This window comes from Clarias gariepinus, chromosome 26 (assembly GCF_024256425.1).
Source record: "Clarias gariepinus isolate MV-2021 ecotype Netherlands chromosome 26, CGAR_prim_01v2, whole genome shotgun sequence".
In the NCBI taxonomy this organism is placed as follows: domain Eukaryota; kingdom Metazoa; phylum Chordata; class Actinopteri; order Siluriformes; family Clariidae; genus Clarias; species Clarias gariepinus.
The window spans coordinates 7290105-7314575 of NC_071125.1; the positions used below are offsets into that span (position 1 = coordinate 7290105).

The 24471-nt window shown below is 38.7% G+C and overlaps 1 protein-coding gene across 1 annotated transcript in view; it reads right to left on the reverse strand.

Annotated features, from left to right (window-relative positions):
- Positions 1 to 24471, reverse strand: part of zfpm2a (zinc finger protein, FOG family member 2a) — a 160727-nt gene that overhangs the window by 35942 nt on the left and 100314 nt on the right. The window contains exon 5 of the mRNA XM_053488358.1: positions 12573 to 12684. Coding sequence (XP_053344333.1) covers positions 12573 to 12684 — 112 coding nt within the window. The remainder of the gene's footprint in view (positions 1 to 12572; positions 12685 to 24471) is intronic.

Below are 24471 nucleotides of genomic sequence, written 5' to 3' on the forward strand. Positions count from 1 at the left end.
ATCAGTGAATATAACACGTAACAGGCCCAACTTCGGCTTACCATCGAAACCAGCGTTTCAGGCGTCAAGCCTCTAATTCAATTACATCGTAGAAAGCGAAGGCGTTTTACAAGAAGTGTTCGGCCAGCCTTCCACTACTGCTTTCCTGTACTCAGAACTGCAATTAAAGACTGGTTTGCTGCATTTTCCCCGCTAGTTTTAAGGTCCTGCTCTGCTATTCACGTCTATCACACAGGCATCGGTGTGGCTTTTGGAGCGCATCAATGAAATAAATGTTTTGCATTATTATTTTGCACGCTGCAGTCAATAGGTTCACGTTGCCGTGTGCTATTTTTTACCGAGTCTATTTGTGCTAGCACGGCCCTTTCTCAAAGCGACTCTGAAATTGGAATTACGTCGCCTTGATGTGGTCCGGTGAACAACACTATTGTGACGATGTTGTCATTATTCTTTATTTCCGCTGACAACTGCACCTCCTTTGATGTGCTTGGCGTGCTGACGGAAGTGCATCTACTGTATGCGAAAGTGACGACACACACATACACACATGATCACATCACACATCACACACCAGCCCGAGCACAGGGGATGCCCTATATCCGGGTAAAAAATCCCTCTCGAATCGAGACCAGAGGAGATGATAAAGGTTTCGGGTGTGCATATTACTACCGAATACGTGAGATACTGTATAATATGAAATATTACTTGGAGATCGTCCACCTTTTTAGTCTCAGAAACAAACACAGACACTAAAAAAAGCATGACCTCTTCTCAGACAGGAAGAACTGATAATTCACGAACGAAGATTTCTTTTCCCCCCTTATTTTCCCCTGCATATTTTCCCCCTCTTCGTTTGGCCCTGGTTTCACCTTGTTGAGCCGTTGCCCTTCCATTAAAGGTAGCGACGGCTGCCAAGTCGCTCCCAGCTTTCTCCGATTTGTCAGTCATGAAAGGAAAGCGGCTGGATGATAAATCTTATTTTGCCAGCTAAGGGCTTCTATCTCGTTGGGTGAAGAAAAATCCAGGGCCAAAAACACTTGCTGTTGCGCGTTCGCGAGCGCCGGATTTAAGCCTTGTCCGCTCTGATCAAACCAGGATTTATGGAAGCATCATAACTCCCGACAACACCCAGCAGCTTATTAATTTTATATATTTCTGTCTGTTCCCTGATATTTCCAGCCCTGACAGTCACTCAAGATAAGCCAAAAGCCCTCTGACAGGATAGAGTGTATATATATTTTTCACTACTCTCTCTCTCTCTTTCTCTCTCACACACACTCTGTGTCTCTCTCTACACTGAATAGGTTTTAGCTGAAAACCTTGAGAGTGCTTTGCAGTGGTTTGATTTGTCGTCATCTATTTTTTTTGTCTTCTCAACCGGGTTTCAATCATCCTGAGCCCTAAAGAGTGGACAAGCCCTCACAGATACGTATTGTACATGCACGAATCATGTCACAAACCCAAAAACGCTGCAGCGAACAAAAGCACGGCTAATTGACGAGTAGAGAAAGCAACAATGGTGTGTTTTGCAGAGAGACTGGAGTCAGGACCCCTATGTGATCATTTATATGTTATGCATGTATTGAATTAGCGTATTTAAGTCTAAATCCCTAATTAGCAACATCACAGCGTGTATGCGGCGGTCGCAGTCTTCCCTAATGCACACTCACAGTCCAGTTTTAAGCATGGCTTACAGAATACCATCTGTATAGCCCTGATAAATCCAATGATTTCTTGGTATTTGTAAAATGTTGAGCTAAATATTGAAGGTTTATAACCTTCTGTAAGAAACACACAGCAAGCAAGATATGCAATTAGATTTTTACTTTAACCCATTAATGCATAGTGTGCACAATTATACAGTAAGTGTGTTTTTTAGTCGAATATAAGCTGTAAACCTGATCCAAACGGCTTACTGTACTAAATATCCTTCAAACTGCTTGTTGGAATATTTGATATTCACAATGCTATTTCCTTATTTCTTTTCATGTCTTATTTATATCTGTCCTCGCTTTTATAAAAATAATGCTGTACATTGTGCTATATTTCATCATTAGTCTTAAGATGCTTGTAGTCATCAGAAATATTGCTATATTTTGTACGAAGAACATATTTTTTAAAAATAATAATAATTTTGCATTATCAGCATTAAATATTTCAGACTTAAACAGTCTAACAAATCTGTTTTGTAAGTATAATGTTGTTAAAAAACAGCAACAAAAAAAAACAAACAAAAAAAAAAAAACCTAAAAACTCATGTTTGTCCAACACTAGGACAATCCGTAAATTTTTTATATGAGCGAGTAAAAAAATCAAGGTTTATATAAGCTATTTTAAGTAATCATGAATATAGCAAAAAAATAAATAAATAAAATTAATAAAAAAAATATATATATATATATATAATGAATAAATAATATGGAATTATTTTGACGCATGAAAAGGTTAAGCTCTCCTGGGATTTTTAAAGTGTGAAGAATTTCAATAAAGTGTAGTGTTAGATCTTACTTTGAGACAAAAGAGTCATAATTCTGATGTTTCATAAATAAATAAATAAATAAATAAAAAATTTGTTATGCAGTTCATCATTTTTAATCCTATAGCTACAACTGCAATATTATTATTATTATAATTATTATTATTAATAATAATAATAGTAATAATAATAATAATAATAATAATAATAATTTCTAAGATAGATTTGAAAATTTGCTACTTGCAGGATTTCCACACTAAGGACTTGAATACTTTCTTCATTTCAACCTTCTGTCTAAAAATAAGCTCCATCCTCCGCTAGCCCAACCAGTGCTGCTCGGCTCCACAGCTTCAAATCCATTTCATTTCATATGTACAGCACTCATTTAGATCCCTAATAAGCAAGCCAGAGGCGACAGTGGAAAGGAAGAAACTCCCTGAGGAAGACCCTTGAGCGGAATCAGACTCGAAATGGATGTCATCCTCTTCTGGGGGACACCAGATGGTGAGACTATAAATCATTACAGTATATACAGGGTGGAGAAGCGCAAACAAAACAGGACTACTTTTATGTGCGGATTGTGAATAAAAAGTCCTAGGATATGAACGGGATAATAATCAGTCTTTAAGATTATAGCAGCAGGTGCAAATCTACAGTGTCCAAGTAAGATTGTCCAGTAATGCAAAGGAAAGCCTTTTTTTTTTGAAGCACATATCTCAACACACATACGTTGTTTAATTAAACGGGCAGAGATGTGCCAACGTTTTTAATTGCATTTATGTCTGCAATTCGTCTTTCAGGCAGCAGAGGGCCCTAAAATGAAAACCCATTAAATTGTCATGCCTTTCAGTGTGGCTTAGGCTTGTCAATAGCCGCATGACTTCATCTAATGTAAATTTTCATGATCCTCAATAAGCCATGGTGACCTCTGGCATGTAAACTTTATGAGAGCATTACAGCCAAGCTATGGCTCTGTACACAGAGACTGGACAGATGGTGCCACCGTCATCTCTCTCTCTCTCTCATACAATATAACGCACACTATAGTGTGACGGTTCCACCCTCCACACATCGCCCCAATACAGTTTCACGAGACAGCATGTGACCTCATGTTCTGCCTGTTACTTCCCTAGCTTGAACGACAACTTACTTGTGAGAACTGCAGGAAGTGAAAAGGATGGAAAAGCGTTAGCATAAAGATACTATTACATCCTTCTACCGAGAAGAAGTGCGCACACACATACGAGGATGGATGGCGCTGTCTAGGCAAGCAGACACACTCTGTCATCCTGTTTCGTGTACCTACAGCGAGGCTGCACTCCGTGTCCCGTCACACCTCCTTGGAGAGGTCACAAGTGTGTGTCTTTCTCTTTTTCTTTCTCTCTCTCATAGAGTGTCCCGAAACCACAATCACAGCTGCTGTTAGGACACAAATCCAGGCTTAATGTGGTGTTGCATGTCGTCCTATTTCATACTGTATATGCACTACAACTAAAGACATTATTCTGACTGATGCATCGTACCAGAGTCAAACACAATAACCAATGTGAAGGATGACATCCTATATTTTTTCTACAGTTCATTCTAGAATGCAAAATAAACTGGGTAAAGCTTGATACTTCACACATCAGTAAGGCAAAGTGCTCATTGATCATCACTGAGAAAAATCTCATCGACTCGTACAGTAATTAAAGAGCCTGAATCCAAGGTTAAAGGTCCATAGCTTTTCTTCTGATTTCATTCACATAACGTTTGTATTTGTATTTGTATTTGTGGGATTTCTTTTCCCTGACATTTAGAAACAGCATGCAACACTCAAGAGTTATTGCATCATAATACACAAGAGCCTATGAGGATTCATATGTAAATACAGGACATGAAAATATTGCTTGTCCTTGTTTCAGCAGTTTTAAGGACAAAGTGGACAGGAAATTTGTATTTACAGAAGTATTTCCAATGAACATGTGCTTAGACTGTCGATGTACTGATTTTGATTGAAGTGCATACCTTTTGCGAAAAAATTCTTAAAAGAAGTTTTGTTGACTTTAGAAATTTTTATATATTATACAGTACCAGTCAAAAGTTTGAACGCAACCTTTTTTTATTTTTATTTATTTTTTAGTGATTTATTATACAATTCTGGACATTTCAAAACTATGACATAAAACATATGGAGTTATGGAATTAAGTAACATCAACAACAACCTGAAGTTATTATTCAGTTGTTATTTAAAGACACAAAGGCCTTCTGGAACAGTTCTTGCGAGAACAGTATTGTGCAAATCATTTGCACAACCCATCAAACACCATCATGATGAAACTGGCTCTTATGAAAACCATCCAAGGAAAGCGAGACCAAAACTTACCTCTGCTGCAGAGGAGACGTTCAAAAACCAGCCTCGAAAATCACCAATTATTAAACAGCACCTCAGATAAGAGCCGTCATAAAAGCATAAGTAGTAGAAACATCTCTATATCAACTGTTAAAAGAAGATTATTGTGTACTTTGGATTTTGCATATTTATAGTGTAGAAAGACATAAAAATCATGAAAGGCCATGAAATAAGAAGAAGGTGTGTTCAAACCTTTGACTGGTACTGTACTGTATATGTTGATATCTTTAAGCATTTTAATGACATGATTCACATATTTTATTGTAAAAACATGCATCTTCACACATAAATGGTCTTTACTTTAAGTTAATTGGAACAAAAAAATCAGATAAAATGTAAAGACTTTCTGCTTTTACGAAATGAACAAGGAAAGCTTACGTACCTGTCAGCCCTTCCATCGCATTTCTAACACCAAACCTCCACATTTAATCAATTTTTTATACTCTAAATACACACTGGTCTCTAAGCACTAGCAAAACAGCATATAATCACATTAGCTTTTGCAGATTAATTATATATTAGAAATTCTCTATTGAGGGTGTCGTGTGGAGTGAAAATCGACCAGTCTAAAGCAAAAAAAAAAAAAGATCCTAAATCCACTTATCCTGATCTCCAAATATGCTGGGAGATAACCGCCATAATGCACTTAAAAAAAATAAAAAAAGTCACAGAAGGAGAACGTGGGCGGATTTTTCCTGATTTAGAGTCTCTATCTTCACTCTTTAAACACACAATTGCATGTGGAACTGAAGTGTGAAAAATTACAAAATGTTAAGGAGATACTGTCATGCACAAAGCGGAATTAAAATGTAATGATTAGGGCGTCCGCAAATGGAAAGCCGAGATCTTATATAAGCCCTAATGCAACCTTGAAGGCTTAGGGGAAGGGCTGATATATATTTTTTCAGTTTGCTGATCTACTGGCCATTACCAGAGCGTGTGTATGGGGGTGGATGTCTGTATGCGTGTGTGTGTGTGTGTGCTTTCTGTTAAAAGCTCCTGCTCCCACATTGACACAGAGCGTGCCAATCGATACACAAGCATTTCTCACCATCGATTATATAATTATGCTGGGTTAAATCATCGTGCCCACGCAGGCCGTTAGACGATGGACTCCACACACGCTAGACGTATACGCACACACTACACATTACACACACGCGCACAAAGCTGTGGCACTTCAGGTTGCAGGTACTTCACAGGGCTGATTAGGATGCCGCTGGGGTGCTTTACATCACTCTTATTAGCCCCTGTGCTGCACAATAGGATCATAATTAATGGCAGCAGCAGGACCCTGCTTGATCTTTACACGCTACTCCCTCACTCTCTCTCTCTCTCTCTCTCTCCTTTTACTATCCCTTTAAGTCTTTATAGCATTAAGAATGGGCGACTCAGAAAGATAGTAAGGGGGGAACAAAAAAAACACATTTTTGTTTGTATATAAAAATAAGTGCAAATAACCACATAAGCACATCTTTACATTGGTAATTGCCACATAATTTTTTTAACTTCCCCTAAAACAAAATATCAAATTTAATGCCTCACACATTATTGCAGCGGTATTACAGTACATTTTGTTATTTGTAAGATACACATTACGGCAGCTCCACTTTATTTTGAAGAACTCCTAACATAAGTGAAACTTGAATATAAAAAAAAAATAATAATAATCTTGCACACTTCAACATTTCTTTGACCGCCTTTTCCATTGCTCTAAAATCTAATCTTTATGCTCCCTAGCAAATTTATTAAATTTTTAAACATTTTTCCCGATTTTCTCGTGTCCAATTCCTCCCAGTCACTAGGGGGCTCCCACATTAAGCTTCTACTACCACTCAGTTGGGAGGGCCGCAGACTATCACGTGTATCCTCCGACCCTTTTCGAACTGCTCGCTCACGCACCGTTGGAACGCTTCTTTCGCTTGCGTGAGCTCACAGACGTCCCTGATTGGCTGTAGAGCCATCATTAATGTGGGAGCACAAAGTACCTCTCATCCTTCCCCTGTGAGAGAGCTCGGCCAATCAGCTCTCTCACAGCTCTTTCGACTGTAAGAGGTTACACCATCAACCGGGGATCAAACTCGCTATCTTCGGATGATAGGGCGAGCACTTTACCACTGCGCCACGCGGATATCCTCCCTAGCTAATTTTTATTATTTTATTTTTTTTCCTGATTAACCTCACTAATAAGTGGTTTTCTTATTGACACACTGCTGTTTAGCCCCAATTCTGTGAGTTCTTACCACATTGTGCATGTGAAAATGTTCTTACTTTCACTAATAAACAAGTTTTTTATTATGCACCTTTACTAAGCACATAAGTGATCTCCATTCATGATTTTTTAGACCAAAATTTTTCTTTAGAGGTTTTAATAATGTGCTAGACAGATCTAAAACCAATTCCAGTTTCCACAGCAAACTGTTAAAACCATGTGCATAAGTCAGGTCTGAGCAAAAAATCTACAAGTTAAAAAAGTACATCGGCTAGGTTGGACTATGGTAGTGTATGTAATGCATGTAGCCAGGCCCCTGTGTGTTGCGGTGGGCTGTTGTGCACTCGGTGTGCATTAAAGTGCCTTTTGTGGCGGTTTGTGCTGCATTGGCTTTTCTGAAAGATCGGACCAGAGAGGCTAGCCTTTGGTCCCCACAGGCATAAATGTTTACCGGTACATAATTAATAATCAATGTTACCTCAATATTGTTAATGTCAACAGCAGAGATGGTGTACAAACACAATCACCCGCACACACATATAGATAAAGATATATTAAAGGTATATATATACACTGCTGCACAAACCTGAGCAAAATGAATCACTGCTTTGAAAAGCCACGTCCACACTTCTCATACTTTAACGTCAACAAATTGTCCATCCCAATTTATTAAGGAAGCAGATTTTTCACATTTAATGAAAAATTGCACTGATCTATTCATTGTGACATGAACAGATTTTCTACTCTTAGACAGTGAAATAAAGTCTGTTTTACAGAACAGTTTAAACTTTGTTGTGGTACATGTATTACAAAAAAACCTAGATATGCACAACGTGAAAAAAACTAATATATTAACGTAATTGTTCAAATGCTAATACACTGTTGCTTCTATGCATATGTACGACTTTAATAACCTATTAACATATAATTGTTGATGTGGATGATGATCGATGCGTTTATGCGAGAAGTCGTTTTATTTGGATTTTTTTTTTATGGAAGGAGTCTCCAGTGTCAGTGTTTTGTTACACAGACCTACAGTATGTCTTACAAAATCAGATAAATAAGAAAATCAAGGCTTCGGAAAAGACCTGATAGTATCTAGTGATAGTAGGTAACAGGAACTTGTTTCTACTTGTTTCTTGGACAGTAAATGTAACTACTGTACAACAGATAAAATGCTATATTTTTACGGTATTCTTTATGTAATAAAAAAATGTTTTTCTGCGTTGTCAGAAGAATTAAACCCTCCAGAACGTGCTGTTATTCCAGAAAAAATGTGTCTAGAATAAGGTTATGTCTTATTCCTGACTTTCAGTTCTCTTTTCAAATGTCTTTTTTTCCCCCCTGAGACGAAGTTTTGACCATATGCACATGGACACTGCATAATAAGCTTCTAATAAGACGACTACGTATGGATAGTTTAAAAAGATGAAGATAACTGTTCCATAATGTATTTACTGAGACAATATAAGTATCAGGTTGCCATTTCCAAATCTGACAGTCAGTTCTTAAACACATCACCTCTCTCTCTCTCTCTCTCTCTCTCTCTCAATCTTCTCCCCCTCCTCCTCTTCCTTCTCGCTCCCTCTCCTCCAGTCACACCGACCCTGACCGCGCACACTTACCGCCTGGCTCAGCGCAATCAATTATTGTTGCGACAGAATCATTAATAATTTCCTAATGAAAACGATTCTGTTGATCTCTGTTGTGTTTTAATTAAACATAATTACGGCGGCGCTCTGCACTGCGACGGGGACCCCTTCAGGGTACGACTAAGTTTTAATACACTGATAATGAATTTTTGACATTGTGTTCTGTTGTTTGGTTATTACGCACTCACAGTTTGCCTGGCTTTGCAGATAGCAGATAATAACCAAGGCACCTCCTCACACTTCGCCACCATGACGCTCAAAGTGGAGGTTCAGGCCAAAAACAATTAAAAAACATGCCTGCTTTTTCAGGAGCTTTTTTTCCCTTCTGTGCTTTAGTTTGACGTGGCTTGTAGTGGCTGCATAAAACTTTTTAATCAAGTATGCAGCTTTTTAATAAAAGTTTACAGGTGGAGATCTGGCATGTGTTGTAAATATTTACCATGTTTTTACCAGAAAAAAAAAACATTTATTGATATGATTACAAATAACTCACATTCAAGGAATAAAATGAGATGGAGACCCGCTGTTTAAAATAAACTAAGTCCACAAAACACAACAATTTGAAAAAGACATGGAGTTACTGTTTTATATCCTTCCTTGTTTCTGAATGAACTCCTATGACATTCTATAAAATCCAACTACTAATTAAATTTGCACAATATTTTTATCATGTTCTTAAAACCTTAAGGATTATATATTCATCTAACTTACTTTTTTTTGTGAAATTCTATGAAATGTAACCACAATTCTTACAGAATTCTTACAATATTTTGAAAGGTTTGCGTTTAAAAAGCAAACAAACAAACAAAAAAAATATTACCCTAAGCTAACATTTCTCTTTTTCTTTTTGAAATTCTACAACTTGAATTTAAACAATATTTTGATTAAGTTCCTAAAAAGTATGCACAGTACCTTACAGTTTTATGACTTACTTCTTGTTGAAGTCTATACTGTAAAATTCAACTACAAACTGAAATACACTATTTAAAAAAAGTAAAAAAAAAAAAGTAAAAAAAACACAAGCAGCCTTTTATAATTTACTTCCTGTTAAATTTTTATAAAATCCAACTATAAATGTTATTCTTACAATATTTTTGATAGGGTTCTTAACTTACATTTTCTGTGAAATTACAAACTATAATTCAACTACAAATAAAACGGTGACAATAATTTTAAAGTACAAAATGCTCAACAATGTTTTCAATTGTATAACGTGATCAGGGGTAGCTCAGTGGTTAACGCATTGGACTATGGTTCGGAAGGTCCCAGGTTTACAACCGCCAAGTTGTCCCTGTTTGGCCTTTGAGCATGGCCCTTAACTCTTAGATGTATAATGAGAATAAAATGTAAGTCACTCTGGATAAAGGTGTCCTAAATGTAAATGTTTTCAGTCTGCATCTCAAAGCAAGACCTCGCTCAGAAGTATCTACAGTAAATGCGAGCAAGCGGGAAGTAATAAAACATTACCCAAATGTCCGACGTTACCTTACCTCCATTAGCTTTTACTCATTGTTAGGTATGTTAGCATGTTCATATGTGGTGTTCCTTGTGGGAAAAAAGGGGCTGCTTGTGTTTAATGAGAGTAGTGCGGGGAGTGTGTGGGAGGAGAAAGAAACCGCTGGAGTGTGTAGATGGGGTATTGTGGCACTTGCAGGTGGATAATGAGTTATGGCGATGAAGTGGAGAGGTTTAGTGCTGCCTGGATGAAGCCTCACTGTGAGGCAAATGTAAAACAAATGACACCACTTGCAAACTGAGATACAGTAAATACTCGTTTGATAACATACAGTACCAGACAGAACCTAAAAATATACCGTATATGAGATGCCACAAAAAAAAAAAAAGCTCTAGACAAAATTAAGGAAAACTTTGACACTCAAGACACTATGTTTTTCAAAATCGAGGTCTAACACACTAGCTGTAAATGCAGCATGACCCAATAGCAGACTGGATTGCTGCTTCTTGCTGTAGTTATTAGCCTGCAGTGTTCTATATATAGGTCGAAGCCTGTCCTGGTTGCTTGAAGCAACCCAAAGGGGAATCATTCTCACCAATTTATAATGAAGGATGCCACACAGGATGCTGGGATACATTCATTACTGGGGCATTTGCTATATAACCCACTCTTTAGCTTGGCTCGGCTTGTGTATTTCCAAACACACATTATATGCACATAAAAGCCCTCTGAGCTGATGTAAGTACGAGTAACAAATTATTCACTATAAACCGCACTGGGTGTATATACATCAGGAACATCCACTGTGGTTTATAGAAACAACAATTATACAGCTTTTAGCTCTAGGATGCTGTTGTTAGCCCTTTTTTTTGTTTCATACAGTCGATCTCTGGACAAAAAATATATATAATATTACGCATAATTGCTATTAACAGCTTACCAAAACTTTAATGATTCCACTGATAAAAAGCATAAAGTAGTAAGAAGATTTCTTTTCCACTGCAGTGGAGTGAAAACCAGGAGGCTGAAAATCCACCAATTGTAAATCCCAGTTTAATTCACCCCAGTTCAAAACCGAGTTGAGGTGAGTTACCCTTCACAACTCATCGGCATTCACGTACCATCGTATTTACTCTACTTAGAGTACTACTTAGCTGGGTTTCACGTAAATCTTACAAATTGTAGTGTCGATGTGCCGCAATCTGAGACAATGGAGTACATAAAATGTGAGTTTCCCGCTCGCTATTATAATGTAAACGTGAGTCAACAGGGAGCCTCAGATCTCATCGCTGCAACTTTGTTATGCTTTGACAGCATGGGTAGGTTGTGTTGCCGTGCTGCAATGAAAATATTAAGATGTTTCTGCTGGATAACGTGTAATGCAAGCAGAACGGATGATAAAAATAAAAAAAAGTCCATAAAACCTTTGTTATTCAATCATGTTCTGTATGGTACAAAAAATTTTTATTTGTAAACTATATAAAAAGACGTGTGTTTCATATTGCTAAGTATCTAGGAAAATCTATTACAGTAGATGCTGCTGTGGAACACATCCAAAATATTGTTCCTATGACATTTTGACAATATAGTTGCCAATCACAAATTTTGGCAATTTTGATTCGATTAAACCTTTACAACTGTACACAATACGGCATGCCGTGAAACGCTTAGTCGACTGTCAGTAATCTTCATTTTTAAAAATTAGAAATGAAATTATTTTAAATCACACCTACAGTATACTAATTAACAATTTTTTTTTTACGATATTCACTATGATGTATTTCTACCTATCTTTTTTTTTATCAAGTTCTTACTTGAGTGTATCTCATCCCTTTTGTGTCTGGCTGCAGCTCCCCAAAAACACCCTCTCTCTCTCTGTGGACTTGTCCTAAATTATATACCAGTGTTTCTCCACCGTGGTCAAGCCAGCTTTGGTGGAAACTGTAATTTGCTTATGTAATGGATTTTACACTAACCACCATGTCCCGGGGAAACAAAGCTGCCTGTTGCATTGAATATTGTCAGTATAATCTGCTTCTACTGTAAACATACTGTATTACCTCCCTGAGCTGATGCTCCTACAGTACCATGTTCTTAACCAAAAAAACTTAACATGGCATACTGTAGCTGACCAGAAGTCAAAAACATCTGACTAAATGTACTCTAACACTAGTTAGTGTTACACCAGTTGCATCCGCATTAAACACTTTTGCAAACACATGACAAATATATGAACACAAATACATAAAAAAAAAAGGTGGCGACATCACTATTGTCTCATGCACCCTTTATGTGCTGTGTTTCAAATATGGCAGATGGAACACAAAAAGAAAGCGAGTGATAGGTGTGTGTGTGTGGTGGAGTGATAAACCTAGGATCTTACCTTTGCTGTACACCACGCAGTTGTTTTTGTTGTCTTCTGCTCCTTGCCAAGTCACATCCAGCAGCCACCTGGGGCCTGAGCTCAAAACCACCGGGACTGGGGACTTGCTTTTCTGTAGGAGAAGAGATAACACACACACACAGACGCACACACATACACACAAGGCATTAACTTACTTCAGAGGTGATTAGGACGCACATTATTAAGAGCATGATATGCTCATCTGGCATCCGGCTATAAACATGAATGCTTTTTGTAATGCCGAAAGAGGGAAAAAACAAGGATCCCTCGTGTGGCGCTCACAGCTTTTTTTCTTCTTCTTTATTTTACTCCTTCCTGAGACTTTTTAGGGCCTTGCAGGATGCACTAGCTTTTGCACTGAGAATTATGGGAAAATATTTTGCGCGGTGATCCCGGTGTCAGATCTCTCCCGATTAGCCGCTGATCTCGGGTGCCTGGGAAAATTACGGGAAGAATGCAGATGGCTTTCGGCGGAGGAGAGAAAGCCGAGGTGAACTTTGGGCGCGTTGTCCAATTGCTTATCGGCTCCTCGGGCCGGGAAGAATTTAAAGAATCGGTCTCCATTTCAAAGGGCGGCGGAGGTTAGGTGCCGTAATGCACCGGCGAGTTATTCTGAATGCGCAATATCGTTTTTCTTTCTCGGGCGCCTGGGTCGAGCTTGAAGTTATTTCTCTAAATCAAAAGTAGTGAAATAGGGGGCATTACTCTCCATGTGCCCTGATGTGGACACGGGGCCAGTGCGGCTGCCTGGCTGTTGTATTTATTCTCCACTTGATTTTTATTCAATTTGTATTTTTTTTTTTCTTTCCCAAATGGCATTTCCACCCTCCATACAAAGGGCAATGAGAGCCTGGAGTACATCATCACTGAGCTGCACTGCTGTTACAGTAGCTCTTGCTAATACTGGCAGGCAAAATGTCAGGCTTTCTAGGCCATTACTTGCCAACCCTCAGGCTCTCCTTCATTAGAGCACCACTGAAATGGTTTAGCTAACAGAAAATGGGTAGTGTACCGGCTTGGCGCTCTCTCTCACCGGTGCCATATTTCCATAGGACAGTCTCTCATGAGACACCATTACTTCTGCTAGCGCTTGTTTGGAACAGGTGCTTCACCTCAGTGGGATGGGATATGATGTAAAATGTAACACCGTTGCTCACATTACATTATTATGACTGTATTTTGCGGTATATTGTGGAAAGGTTTTATTAGCATTGCATGTTCTTAAGCCAAGTGCGTTAATCAGTGTGTCCCATGCATGCTAAAAAAAGTGAAAAACAATGCTTACTGAAAGACTTCAATAAGATCACCATTTCAACATTTATATTAACATATACACTACCTACATTAACATATACACTACCTTCTAATTCCATGGTCTTTCCTGATTTTTATTTCTTTCTACATCAATGCAGAAGGTGTCCAAAATATGCAATAATCTCCTTCGGACAGTTGATATTCAGATGTATCTGCTACTTGTGGTCTGTAAATCCTTAATTAGATTTTTAAGGCTGGTAACTCTAAATTAACTTCTCCTCTGCAGCACGAGATAAGTTTTGGCTTTTCTGAGAAGGTCTTCATGAGTTTCATCATGGTGCTTGATGGGTTTTGCAAACACACTTGACACTACTGTTCTTGCAAGAATTATTCCAGTCGTTGATACTTAATTAAATAAGTCCAGTTATTTCATCATTTTGAAATCTAATGAAAAAAAAAAAAAACTAGAAGTTGTGTTCAAACTTTTGACTGGTAATGCACATCTGATCTACACCTTCAGCATGTCCAGGACTGCTGTTTTAGAAAACAAATCAACTCCTTCTGACCAATCCACAATTCAAAATTAAAAGAGGATAAGGGAGAAGTGTTACGTGATTCAATTTAAACATTTAACACTATGATCCAAAAGCTAAAACAATGTCTAACTTTTATTAACGTGTCTCTTTGATGGTTGTATACACAGTTGTTATCTTTACCTTTTTTCAAACTAGCTACCAGAAACGTACTTTAAACTAAAGTAAACGACATGGCCTGCAAAGATTTACAGTAAAATATACTGTAGGTTTAAGACAGTAAACCATTTTTTAATTAGTTTGTATAGAAATATGGTTTTATTTAATTTACTGGGTAAAAATTGTACTGATTTTTAATGTCATCAATGTAATAAATCCATTCAGTGTCAGTAACATTTATAGCAGTTCCTGAATGGTACAATAGTAGAACGTTTACCCTTTACAAAATTGTCCCTTCATACAAGAGGATGGCATTCTCTCTCTCTCTCTCTCTCTCTCTCGCTCGAACCAATCAGGCAATCACTCTGTGAGCTCATGTATGTGGAAGAGGACAGATAGGCCTTTTTTTGTCATGCAGTATGAGGACGGCTGGCTTTACGTGCCTCAAAGGAAGCAGGTGTTCGCTCATGGATATCTTTTCGTACGCGAGGGGAGAGCTGGCGAGTAGGTGGGAACTGGCACATGACCAGATCGGGAGAAATAATAAACAGTGTTAAGCTAGTCCTGTATGTATCTGCACCACAGATTAGCAAAAAGAACGTCTATTGAGTATGTGTATTAACAGAGAATGTTTTGAAGGATTTAGTCACTTGCAGTAGTGGTGGTGAGTTTCATAGCTAGTTTCACTCTGTGTGTGTGTGTGTGTGTTTTTGCCCCCCTCTCAGCTCCTCTCTCCTCCCCCTCGTCTCAATGTTCTCTCGTTTTTCATCTCGGCTCGGTTGCTGCTTGCCGTGTAAGAGATACAGTGGGCGAAACAGTGAAGTCAGCGGCCCAGTGATTACCAACCGATGCTCCAAATTCGCCATAAAATGAAAATCAATATTTCCACAAGTCGCTGCGACATAAAAGATAACCTCTATTGATTTTTCCCCGACTTAGGCCCGCACGATAAGATCTAATATAAATTTTCAGCTGCTAGGATTTGGATCAGAACGCGAGAGCCGGGGCTGCCGATAAAGTTCCCCTTTCACATCCGATTTTTTTTTTTTATTTCCTCCCTTTTTTTTCTCTTCTCTTCTTCTTCTCCTCTCCTCTTCTCCCCCCTCCCCATCTTGTTCATGGAGCACACTATTTATAATTGGCCTGGTGCGAAAAAGCGCAAAGCTCCTATCAGGAATAGGCTCTAATGTTTTTTTTATTTTTTTTTTTATGGTGAAGCCAAAGCCAGTTCCAGATAATTTGGAAATTTCAGGGGGGATTGTGATGGAGCTGATGGCAGCAGAAGAACCTGTAATAGCCTGTGTGCCCGACTCTGATTAAATGTTGCTGTAGATGAAAGAGACCTGCCTTCGCTGCAATAAATTAACCGATTGCGCAAATCCCAAATCGCGGCTAATCCGCCCTTGATACGGTGATCCTCTGATCAGCTGAAGGAGGTGAGGGGAAGAAAGGGAACGGTAACGCTCTCGGTGTCCGTGACTTCTACTGAGCTAATGATAGCACTGCTGACCTTCATGACACGCAGGAGCCCTTTATAGTGCTCTCCGGGTCGCCAGAAATCAATCCTGGAGACGACTGGGAAGTATATTGCTTTCCAGTATGTTCTGTCTCCCTTTTTGTTCTTCATACATTTCTAATTTTTTAGTTAAGAACAAAATGATTTGAAATAGACAATGAGATAAATTGCTTTTTCCTCTCCTGGTTAATCAATAATTGAGGTATTGTCTAAAATGGGATGATTAAAGATTTTACTATAAAGAGCAGCGTTTCTTATTAACCTTTAAAGCTGTACTTTGTTTCGCAGAAATTAAAATGAATAAAATCCATTTAGCAACAGTACAAAGTTACACAGACATTTGATAAATTTAAAATGAAAGAAAAAAATGTTTAAAAAAAAAATTCTGATGCAACACACTACACATGATGCATCATGGCTGTTAAGGTTATACTTGTTTCATTAATTTTTTTTGTAATACTGTAATAAAGTAATTGAGTTGACGCGGCACGGTGGTGTAGTGGTTAGGACTGCTGCCTTGCACCTCCAGGTTCTGGGTTCGCTTCCCGCCATGGAGTTTGCATGTTCTCCCCGTGCTTGGTGGGTTTCCTCCAGGTTTTCTGGTTTCCTCCCACAGTCCAAAAACATGCAGGCTAATAATCATTTCCAAATTGCCCAAACTGTGCGAGTGAGTGTATGTATGTGTGTGTGCCCTGTGATGGATTGGCACCCTGTCCAGGGTGTACCCCGCCTCGCGCCCTAAGTCTACTGGGATAGACTCCAGGCCCCTCAAGACGGTGTGTACAAGTTAAAGCGGTATAAATGCTGAGTGAGTGAGAAAGTAAGTTGGGTGCGAAAAAAAAAGGGACTTAAGCAAAACAAAACAAATAACTAACACAAAGCAAAACAGCAAAACTTGGCAAAGTAAAACAAAACAAAATAAAAACAAGCAAAAAACAAAATGAACAAAATGAATAAAATGAATCAAAGAAAAACAAATAAAACAAAACACCACAAGAAAGCAGTGTGGCAAAGCCAAACAAACAAATCGCAAAAACAAAATCGAAGCGATGTAAAGCAAAGAATGTCAAACTAGAAAAATTTTTTAAATTAAAGCAAAACACCACAGAAAGATATCAACAGATGTTAAATAAGCTGTTTAAATTTTTCTTTTAATAAATCATTATTATTTTTATTAATAGCGTGCCTTGTTAAATGTTTTAAATTCCTTCTTTTTTCAGAAAAAAAATAGTTACTGTAACTATTAAAAAAACGCAATGTAATAATTTATGTTAAACATCAATAGTGTGGGCAATACACATTAACCCCTAGGTCATCATTCAAAAATTTGAACAAATCTGAAAGGGGAAAAAACAAACAAAACAAACAAACAAAATGAACAAACCCTTAAGCACCCGGCCCAGTTTCAGGAGAAACCTCGCCTTTTCCTTGAACATGTGTGTGAGGTGAGTGTTTGGAGGAGAGGTGTGCATGTCCGTGTTAGGGACTGGACCTGTCCTAAGATGTGTGTTTACAACCTTAAGCGCCCTCACACACCTCGATAACACCCTGTGCAATTAGTTGTCCTCTATGATGAAACAAATTGCATCTGGTCAACTGGAAATTTCATTAAGGCAGATTTACTTCTAGCTCTCCTTATCGCTGCATATTAATACTTCCTCTGGCCTGCGGCTTGGATGACTTACAGCAGGAAGGAAGGAATTAAAAGAGGAAAAGAAAAGAAATGCCTCTGTCCTGTTATATAGTTCTACATAGAGTATATAATGTAACACAGAAGCAATCATGAGTTGAATATTAAAACAATAAAAAGCAGCCGAAAGTAGCACTGATTTTTATTTATCTTCCCCATTTTTTTATTTACTTCTTTTACATGCTAAAGAAAAGGTCCGTATTTCAAAATCGCTATCTGTTTATGAAATATTGCCACATCTCGAGTCTGTCATTCCTTTTTCCCTTTTTCTCCCCTCATTTAAAATGGCAGTGGTTTCATCGCCTAAAATGAAAAGATACCTCCTTGGTGTGTTTTTTTTTTTTTTTTTTTCCTCAATGCCAGCATCTGCTATTGGGAGGCTAAATAACAGAAATATGCAAGAAGAAATTGCACGCTAATTCCCTTTGGAGATAGATCTTGGCGGCTGCCCTGTCATAAATCAGAGAATTTTTTCGATATGAAATGAGGCAAGCTGCTCTAATCATTTCTGCATTTCAAATTGGATCACTGGCTCAATCGCTTTGGCTTTTTAAACTGCTTGCCTAAGAGCAAATGTGAGGTGGGAGATAATGGGAGAAGGGAGTGTGTGTGTGTGTGTGTGTGTGTGTTGGGGGGGGAAGAAATCTCTGCCGCGCTGCGCCGTACTTAGTTTACTGCTTGAGTGAAAAAGAATGCTTTCTCCCCCTCCTTCGCTCCCCTCCTCCCCCTGGCTTTTTCTTTTCAACTTTGTTAAATTGACTTTTTCTTTTGAAATCGATAAAATTCAGAATCGCCCGCGTGTCCGCTGCCGCCAATCTTTTAAGGAACACCCATTAAGGTTCCCACAAGTCATTATTTTCTAGCACTCGCGGTAACTACATGGACGGCATGCTGTATATTGATTTGAAATCATCTTTTTTTTGGGGGGGGGGGGCAAAAAAAAGAAGCCTATTTGATGCTTGCTGATTCAGTCAGTGAAAAGCTTTGTGTTGACCTAAATAACATACTTTGCGGCATGCCAACACTAGATATCGACACTGAAGTAAAGGATTAACGTAAAGAGCACATCAGCAATCTGTCAATAATGTGTGATTTCTTCACTAAATGCGGGAGAGTGACTCGACTCTTGTCCTGATTCTGTTCGACAAACGCTGTTTGTAATGACGTTAAATAGCTTTTATCTGACCTTGAGCGAATATCTTTCCGGCTTATTGGCTATCTGTCTGCGTTTTTCTCTTCCTGAAATGCAAGACACAGCCAATCAAATATGTGTCAATGAATAAAAAGAAGAGAGGGAGCATAATGGGACCGAAGGAGGGGTGTATATGTATGTGCGTGTGTGTGTGTGTGTGTGTGTGTGTGTGTGTGTGTGTGTGTGTGTGTGTGTGTGTCGCAGCCAATTCCAAGCATCTTAGAATCTCCCAAAGCTTGAGGCACGAAACTATTCTCCAAGTCTAAAATCATCCAGTTTACTGCAAGCTTAGCTTGCCTTCAGGACCACCTCTCTCTCTCTCTCTCTCTCTCTCTCTCTCTCTCTCTCACACACACACACACATACACACACACACACACACACACACACACACACAAACACACACACAGACAGACAGAGTTCCTCTTTCTCGCATTCACAATACTACATCTGGAGCACAATCACTTAGCCTCAGACTGTCTATAATTATTCCAATAGTCATGTGACAAAAAATAAAATAGATGGCAATGTAGTGAACATGGTCTTTTACTTTAAAAATGCCCTTATTACTATAGAAACGATTCTGTCTCTCTGTGTGTAGGAGTCATACAGTAGCACAGTGTAGAGTTCCTCTAAGGTCTGTTCAGATCCAAATGATCCTGTTTAAAAGTATTTACATTTCTAATGATATTTAATAAAAGTTAAGTGCTATATAGGATGGACCTTAGGCAATTTCTGAAATCATGTATAACTATGAAAAAGAAATACTTATAATATATAAGCTAAAAAATTAATGTTAAGAAATGAATGAAAGAAAAAAATGAAGACGTGGTTGATGCAGGCAGTTTTTCCTCTTATGTCTTATGACTGCAGTCGCTCAAAAGTTTGGGACTGAAATTCCCACAAACTGTTTTTTACATGAGCCTCCAATAATGAAAGTGGAATTTATATTCGCTTAAACACCTTTTTTTTATTATACTAAACTTCCAGCCTCCTCACACACAGTATGACTGCAAATCAATCCCTGCTATATCTACAGTATCTGATATCAACTAAATGATGATGGGTTCCATGTTCAATCTGGTTCCTCTCAAGGTTTCTTAAGGAGTTTTTTTTCTTGCCACTGTTGCTCTACGTTTTTTTTTTTTTAATAATTATTCTGTAAAGCTGTTTTGCGACAATCCCATTGTTAAAAGTGTTGCTAAATATGAATCAAATTTAATTTAATTGCCCTAGCTTGTTATGATTTACATGTCTATATAAATTACTGACTTTGCTTACAAGATAGACCAATTTTAAAAATCTAAAATACTAAATATGCTTATAAACTCAAAAAACAAGGTCAATGAGCTGTCCATTTCTAAACAGTAAGGAGAAAAGTAAATTTTGAGTTGTATATTTTGTGCCCGGTAAGCTGGAATAGCGAGAAGTTCGAAAACAAAATCCATATGTTTGAAACCCAGAAAACGTAGCACTGGGACAGCTGTGGGGCTAAAGCAACCCAGATTGTTTAAGGCAAAGAATTTGCGAATTTTTCCATCTTGGATGGAAATATCATCTTGTTCAGATTACAAAAGGTCATGTTTAGTCTGAATGAGTTGTAAGATGTAAAATTGCTGTGGCTGGAATAAGATTTAAGTATCAATAAACAATGTTTTGTTTTTGAACATGATCAAACTCAAACTCTAAAAAGACGCTTGCTCGAAGCAAAAACATAAACCTTAGAAAAAAAACTTATTTATGAGCACAGATATATTATTTCTACGAGACTGTGTGATGTCAAATTTCTAGCCTATCATGAGCACTACAAATTGGCAAGTATACCTGGATATCAACTTATTCACCGTATATTGCACGATTGTATCATACAGCTTGTCAAATACATAGCGGCTACCTTTCGCCACAACAGGTAGTATTTGAACACTAGTGAATACAGTTTTTAAGACCTTGATGAAGATGATGCTGAATCTACTGTATATACTGAATACATGGAGGTTTAGTGTAATGCGATGAGGTTTAACACAAAGCTTTGGTATGATTACCACTACAAAGCTAATTACCTTCCAGTAAAAGCCTTCCTAAAATGTAAAATAAATATCTCAATATCTCCTTACAAAAACCTTCACCGTAGCTATAATCACAATACATGTACTGTGCGTCCATGTTGATCCATGTGTCCCTGTGTACGTTTTTTTCCAATCAACATATTAAAACAAGCTCATTAAAATTAACCCTCAGTGAGACTACTGTCAGAAGTGCTGTTATAGGAACTTGATCAACACCTTCTAACCAACAGCGCTGTGCTATTAAATGAACTGGTTATTTTAAATTACTTTTTATTTTTAGTTTTATATGCAGTATTCCTGAACTCTGACGTGGCCACAGTGACCTTTTAAAAATTCTTAACAAGTTTGGTGAAGTATAACTTTTAAGAAGGGGTTATTAAAACACTTTACAAAGTTCTGCCTGGTAAAATCCAACGGATGCCGAAGATATTACTTAACCAGGCTAAAGACAGCACTGGATGTGAACTTTGCCACTTTTGTTGCAGAGGCGTCCATTTGCATAATCTCAGAAGGGCTGCACTAGATGCATGCCATGATTTTTAAGGCCACAAATCCACTTTAAAGAGCAGCAGTATTTACTCAGAGGTACGGCTAAAAGATAGAGAAGGTGAACTTGCCACCTGCCAATGCATTAGACCTGAACTCCATTATCAAGGAGTCTCAGAACGCTGGATGCTAGAAGAAGGGTTCCATCTTCTCTTTGTCACTCAATTAAGTTCACCAGCAACCCCAGCAGCCAAATATTCCTCTATGTATTCGACAGCCTTGTAGACAAGATGTGCTAGACCACCAGGATAGACGACCAGACGCTGTCCAGACGTCCTCTTCTCTGGCCCCTGTAGGGCGTTTTTATCCCACGAGACAACCGTCTGCGATAGCGCACCAGATGACCGTGCGAGCAGGGAAAATAACCATGATTTTCACACTGAATACTTTCATTCTGTGCTGTTTCTCCATCTGGAGTGATGGGATTGGAGGATCATTGGCATCCAAAAAAGGAGAGCGTGGATGGATGACCGCAAGTTTTAGAGAAGGTTGGAAATACAACCAAGTTTGAGGTTGGAGATGGAAAGGGCATGAGGGTGGTGGGGGTTAGAAGAGCTACCATCTCTCTCTCTCTCTCTCTCTCTCTCTCTCTTTTTGGGAAAGAAGCAAGGTTAAAGCTTTGATATCTCAGCCAACAAGACACACAGGGACACCAGGAGATTGAAGTGTCAGATCTAAGACAGGGAACCAAGTCATGTTATGAATTATACATCGCATTTGAAAACGAGATTAAAATCAAACGCCACTCTAGAATGCTGCAAATTGACTGGAAAAAAACAACAACACAGACACAAGGAATCGCATTCAACATTAACCACATGGACTTTTAAAAAGGACTGCCAATTTCAAATGTCACAAACAGTTACTGATACTTAAAAATGTGTGTGTTTGTGTGTGAATGGGTCAGTCAGCCACCTCGCCCACTTCACTCGCTCTGCTACCAATTAGCTCGCTCTTGGAGTGTAATGTGGAATTCCAATGGGGGACTTGTGTTTGCGAACAAGAACAATTGCGGATTATCTCGGCGGCTTTTTCGAGGAAGATGCTTCGGTGTCCCATAAAGGGAGCCTTGACAGTGACAGATGGCAAAGCAGCTGGTGCCGCTCATACCCCTCTCAATCACACTCGGCTACGCTTGCCGTAGAGTTTATTGGTGTATGGCCACACCTTTGGCAAGCTCTCCTTGTACAAACCAAGGGAGAAATTACTGTGTACAGTCTTGCTGATTGTGTCCTGATTAAAGCGGATTAATGTCCTGAAGATCACCAAATGGTCCTCGATTTCAAAACACTTGCAAATATTTGTATATGGAACAAAACAGTTCTATTTTCCCAGTTAAATCATATGACTCCGGGATGAAGGGAAATTAAAGGTGATTAGATGAACAGGGTAGTCTGATTTGCATCACAGGTGCTTCGAATATTTCATTTAGGCCTTTTTTCGCCAGTTATGTCTAACTTTAGAGACATACTTTTCTAAAACCTTTTACTAAATACTTCCTGATCTGGGTTACCTAAAAGGGTAGCATGAAACCACAAGGGGTGGTGTTGCTGCCTGACATTGCTATTGTCCCTGGGTCAATCTCGTAGCTAAGTTAAGTACTGTCTGTGTAAAATTTCCCTTGTCCACATTTTGGTCTCTGTTTTTTTCGGTTCCCTCCTGCCTCTCTCAAGCATGCTTTTTGCATTGGCTACACTATACTACCCCTAGGTTTGAAGGACTGTTCGCATGGTTCCTTTAAAATGGATTAATGTGCCATAAAGGATGTATATACAACTTTTACCCACAACTTTTATTGTGTGGTTGGTTTGGGATCCACTGTAGGTGTTCCCAGGATAAAGTGCTTATTAATGATGAATCAGTTACCTTGTCTGGTTAGATCAGACCAGGCCACTGTACTTTAGGGAACTTCAGCAAAACCATAACTGTAAAACACCTATAAGTTTCCAATTATGTCCTGCTCTCAGACCAGTATACTCCTGAAAATGCCACCTCTTGCTCGCAATTCCCTATCCTGGGATCATCTAGCTGAACTTGCCTTCTCACCAGGTGCTTGTCGAACAAATTGGAAAAATCACACTTTCTTAAAAAAATTCTTAAGAACCCTTGCCAAATATTAGACCCCGAGTCCCCCAAAAAATTCCAAAAGTAGATCTATTTAGGGTGTTGCATCCAAGAACTGGGAAAAGAGACGTTATCAAATGACATTTTTGCGACATGTATCAGCGGATGGCATTCACGAACTTTGACTCAAGTCATCGCACTGCATTTGGCGACATGGTAAATGTGATCACATCATTTCCTGCAATCGTGCCAAGCAACGCCACCGTCACTTGAGTCACAAAGCGCTTCGGCTTATCATCCCTGCGCCGTATCTGCTTGCCTGTCTGAGCTGATGGAGGAAATAAAAAAAGACAGGGGTGGGATATGGAAGGGGGGGGGGGTGAATGTCAGGTTCACTTGTAGATGAAGTCGACTATGTATTATCTAAGCGCTGTTCAGCTGTAGCCCTGGGAAACGCTGTGGGCGACGAACGCAACCCTGTCGTCTCACTGAGAGGGGGACCTTTAGAGATGAAAAAAGAACAATGCATCCCATATACCCCTCCTCTGCAAGGTCATGACCCTGGGTCCTCTATATCCCTCTGGAGCTGGATTGTCCAGGAACCTGAGAGTCATATTTTAGAGGAAGTTTTCTTGAGCAGTGGCTCAGTGTTTAGTGGTTGGTTGGTCATCGCACTTGTTTACTTTTCCTCATATAACATTATAAATACTTGACTATCAGGACCACCGTGTAGATGGTGTGGTGTGCATTTGGAGCTAAAATGCGACATCAAGTTGCGATTCAGAGATACGTTTTGTTTAACTGCACACTCTGGCATTTTTGGGGAAAATAATAAATAAAATAAATAGCAATGTTTCT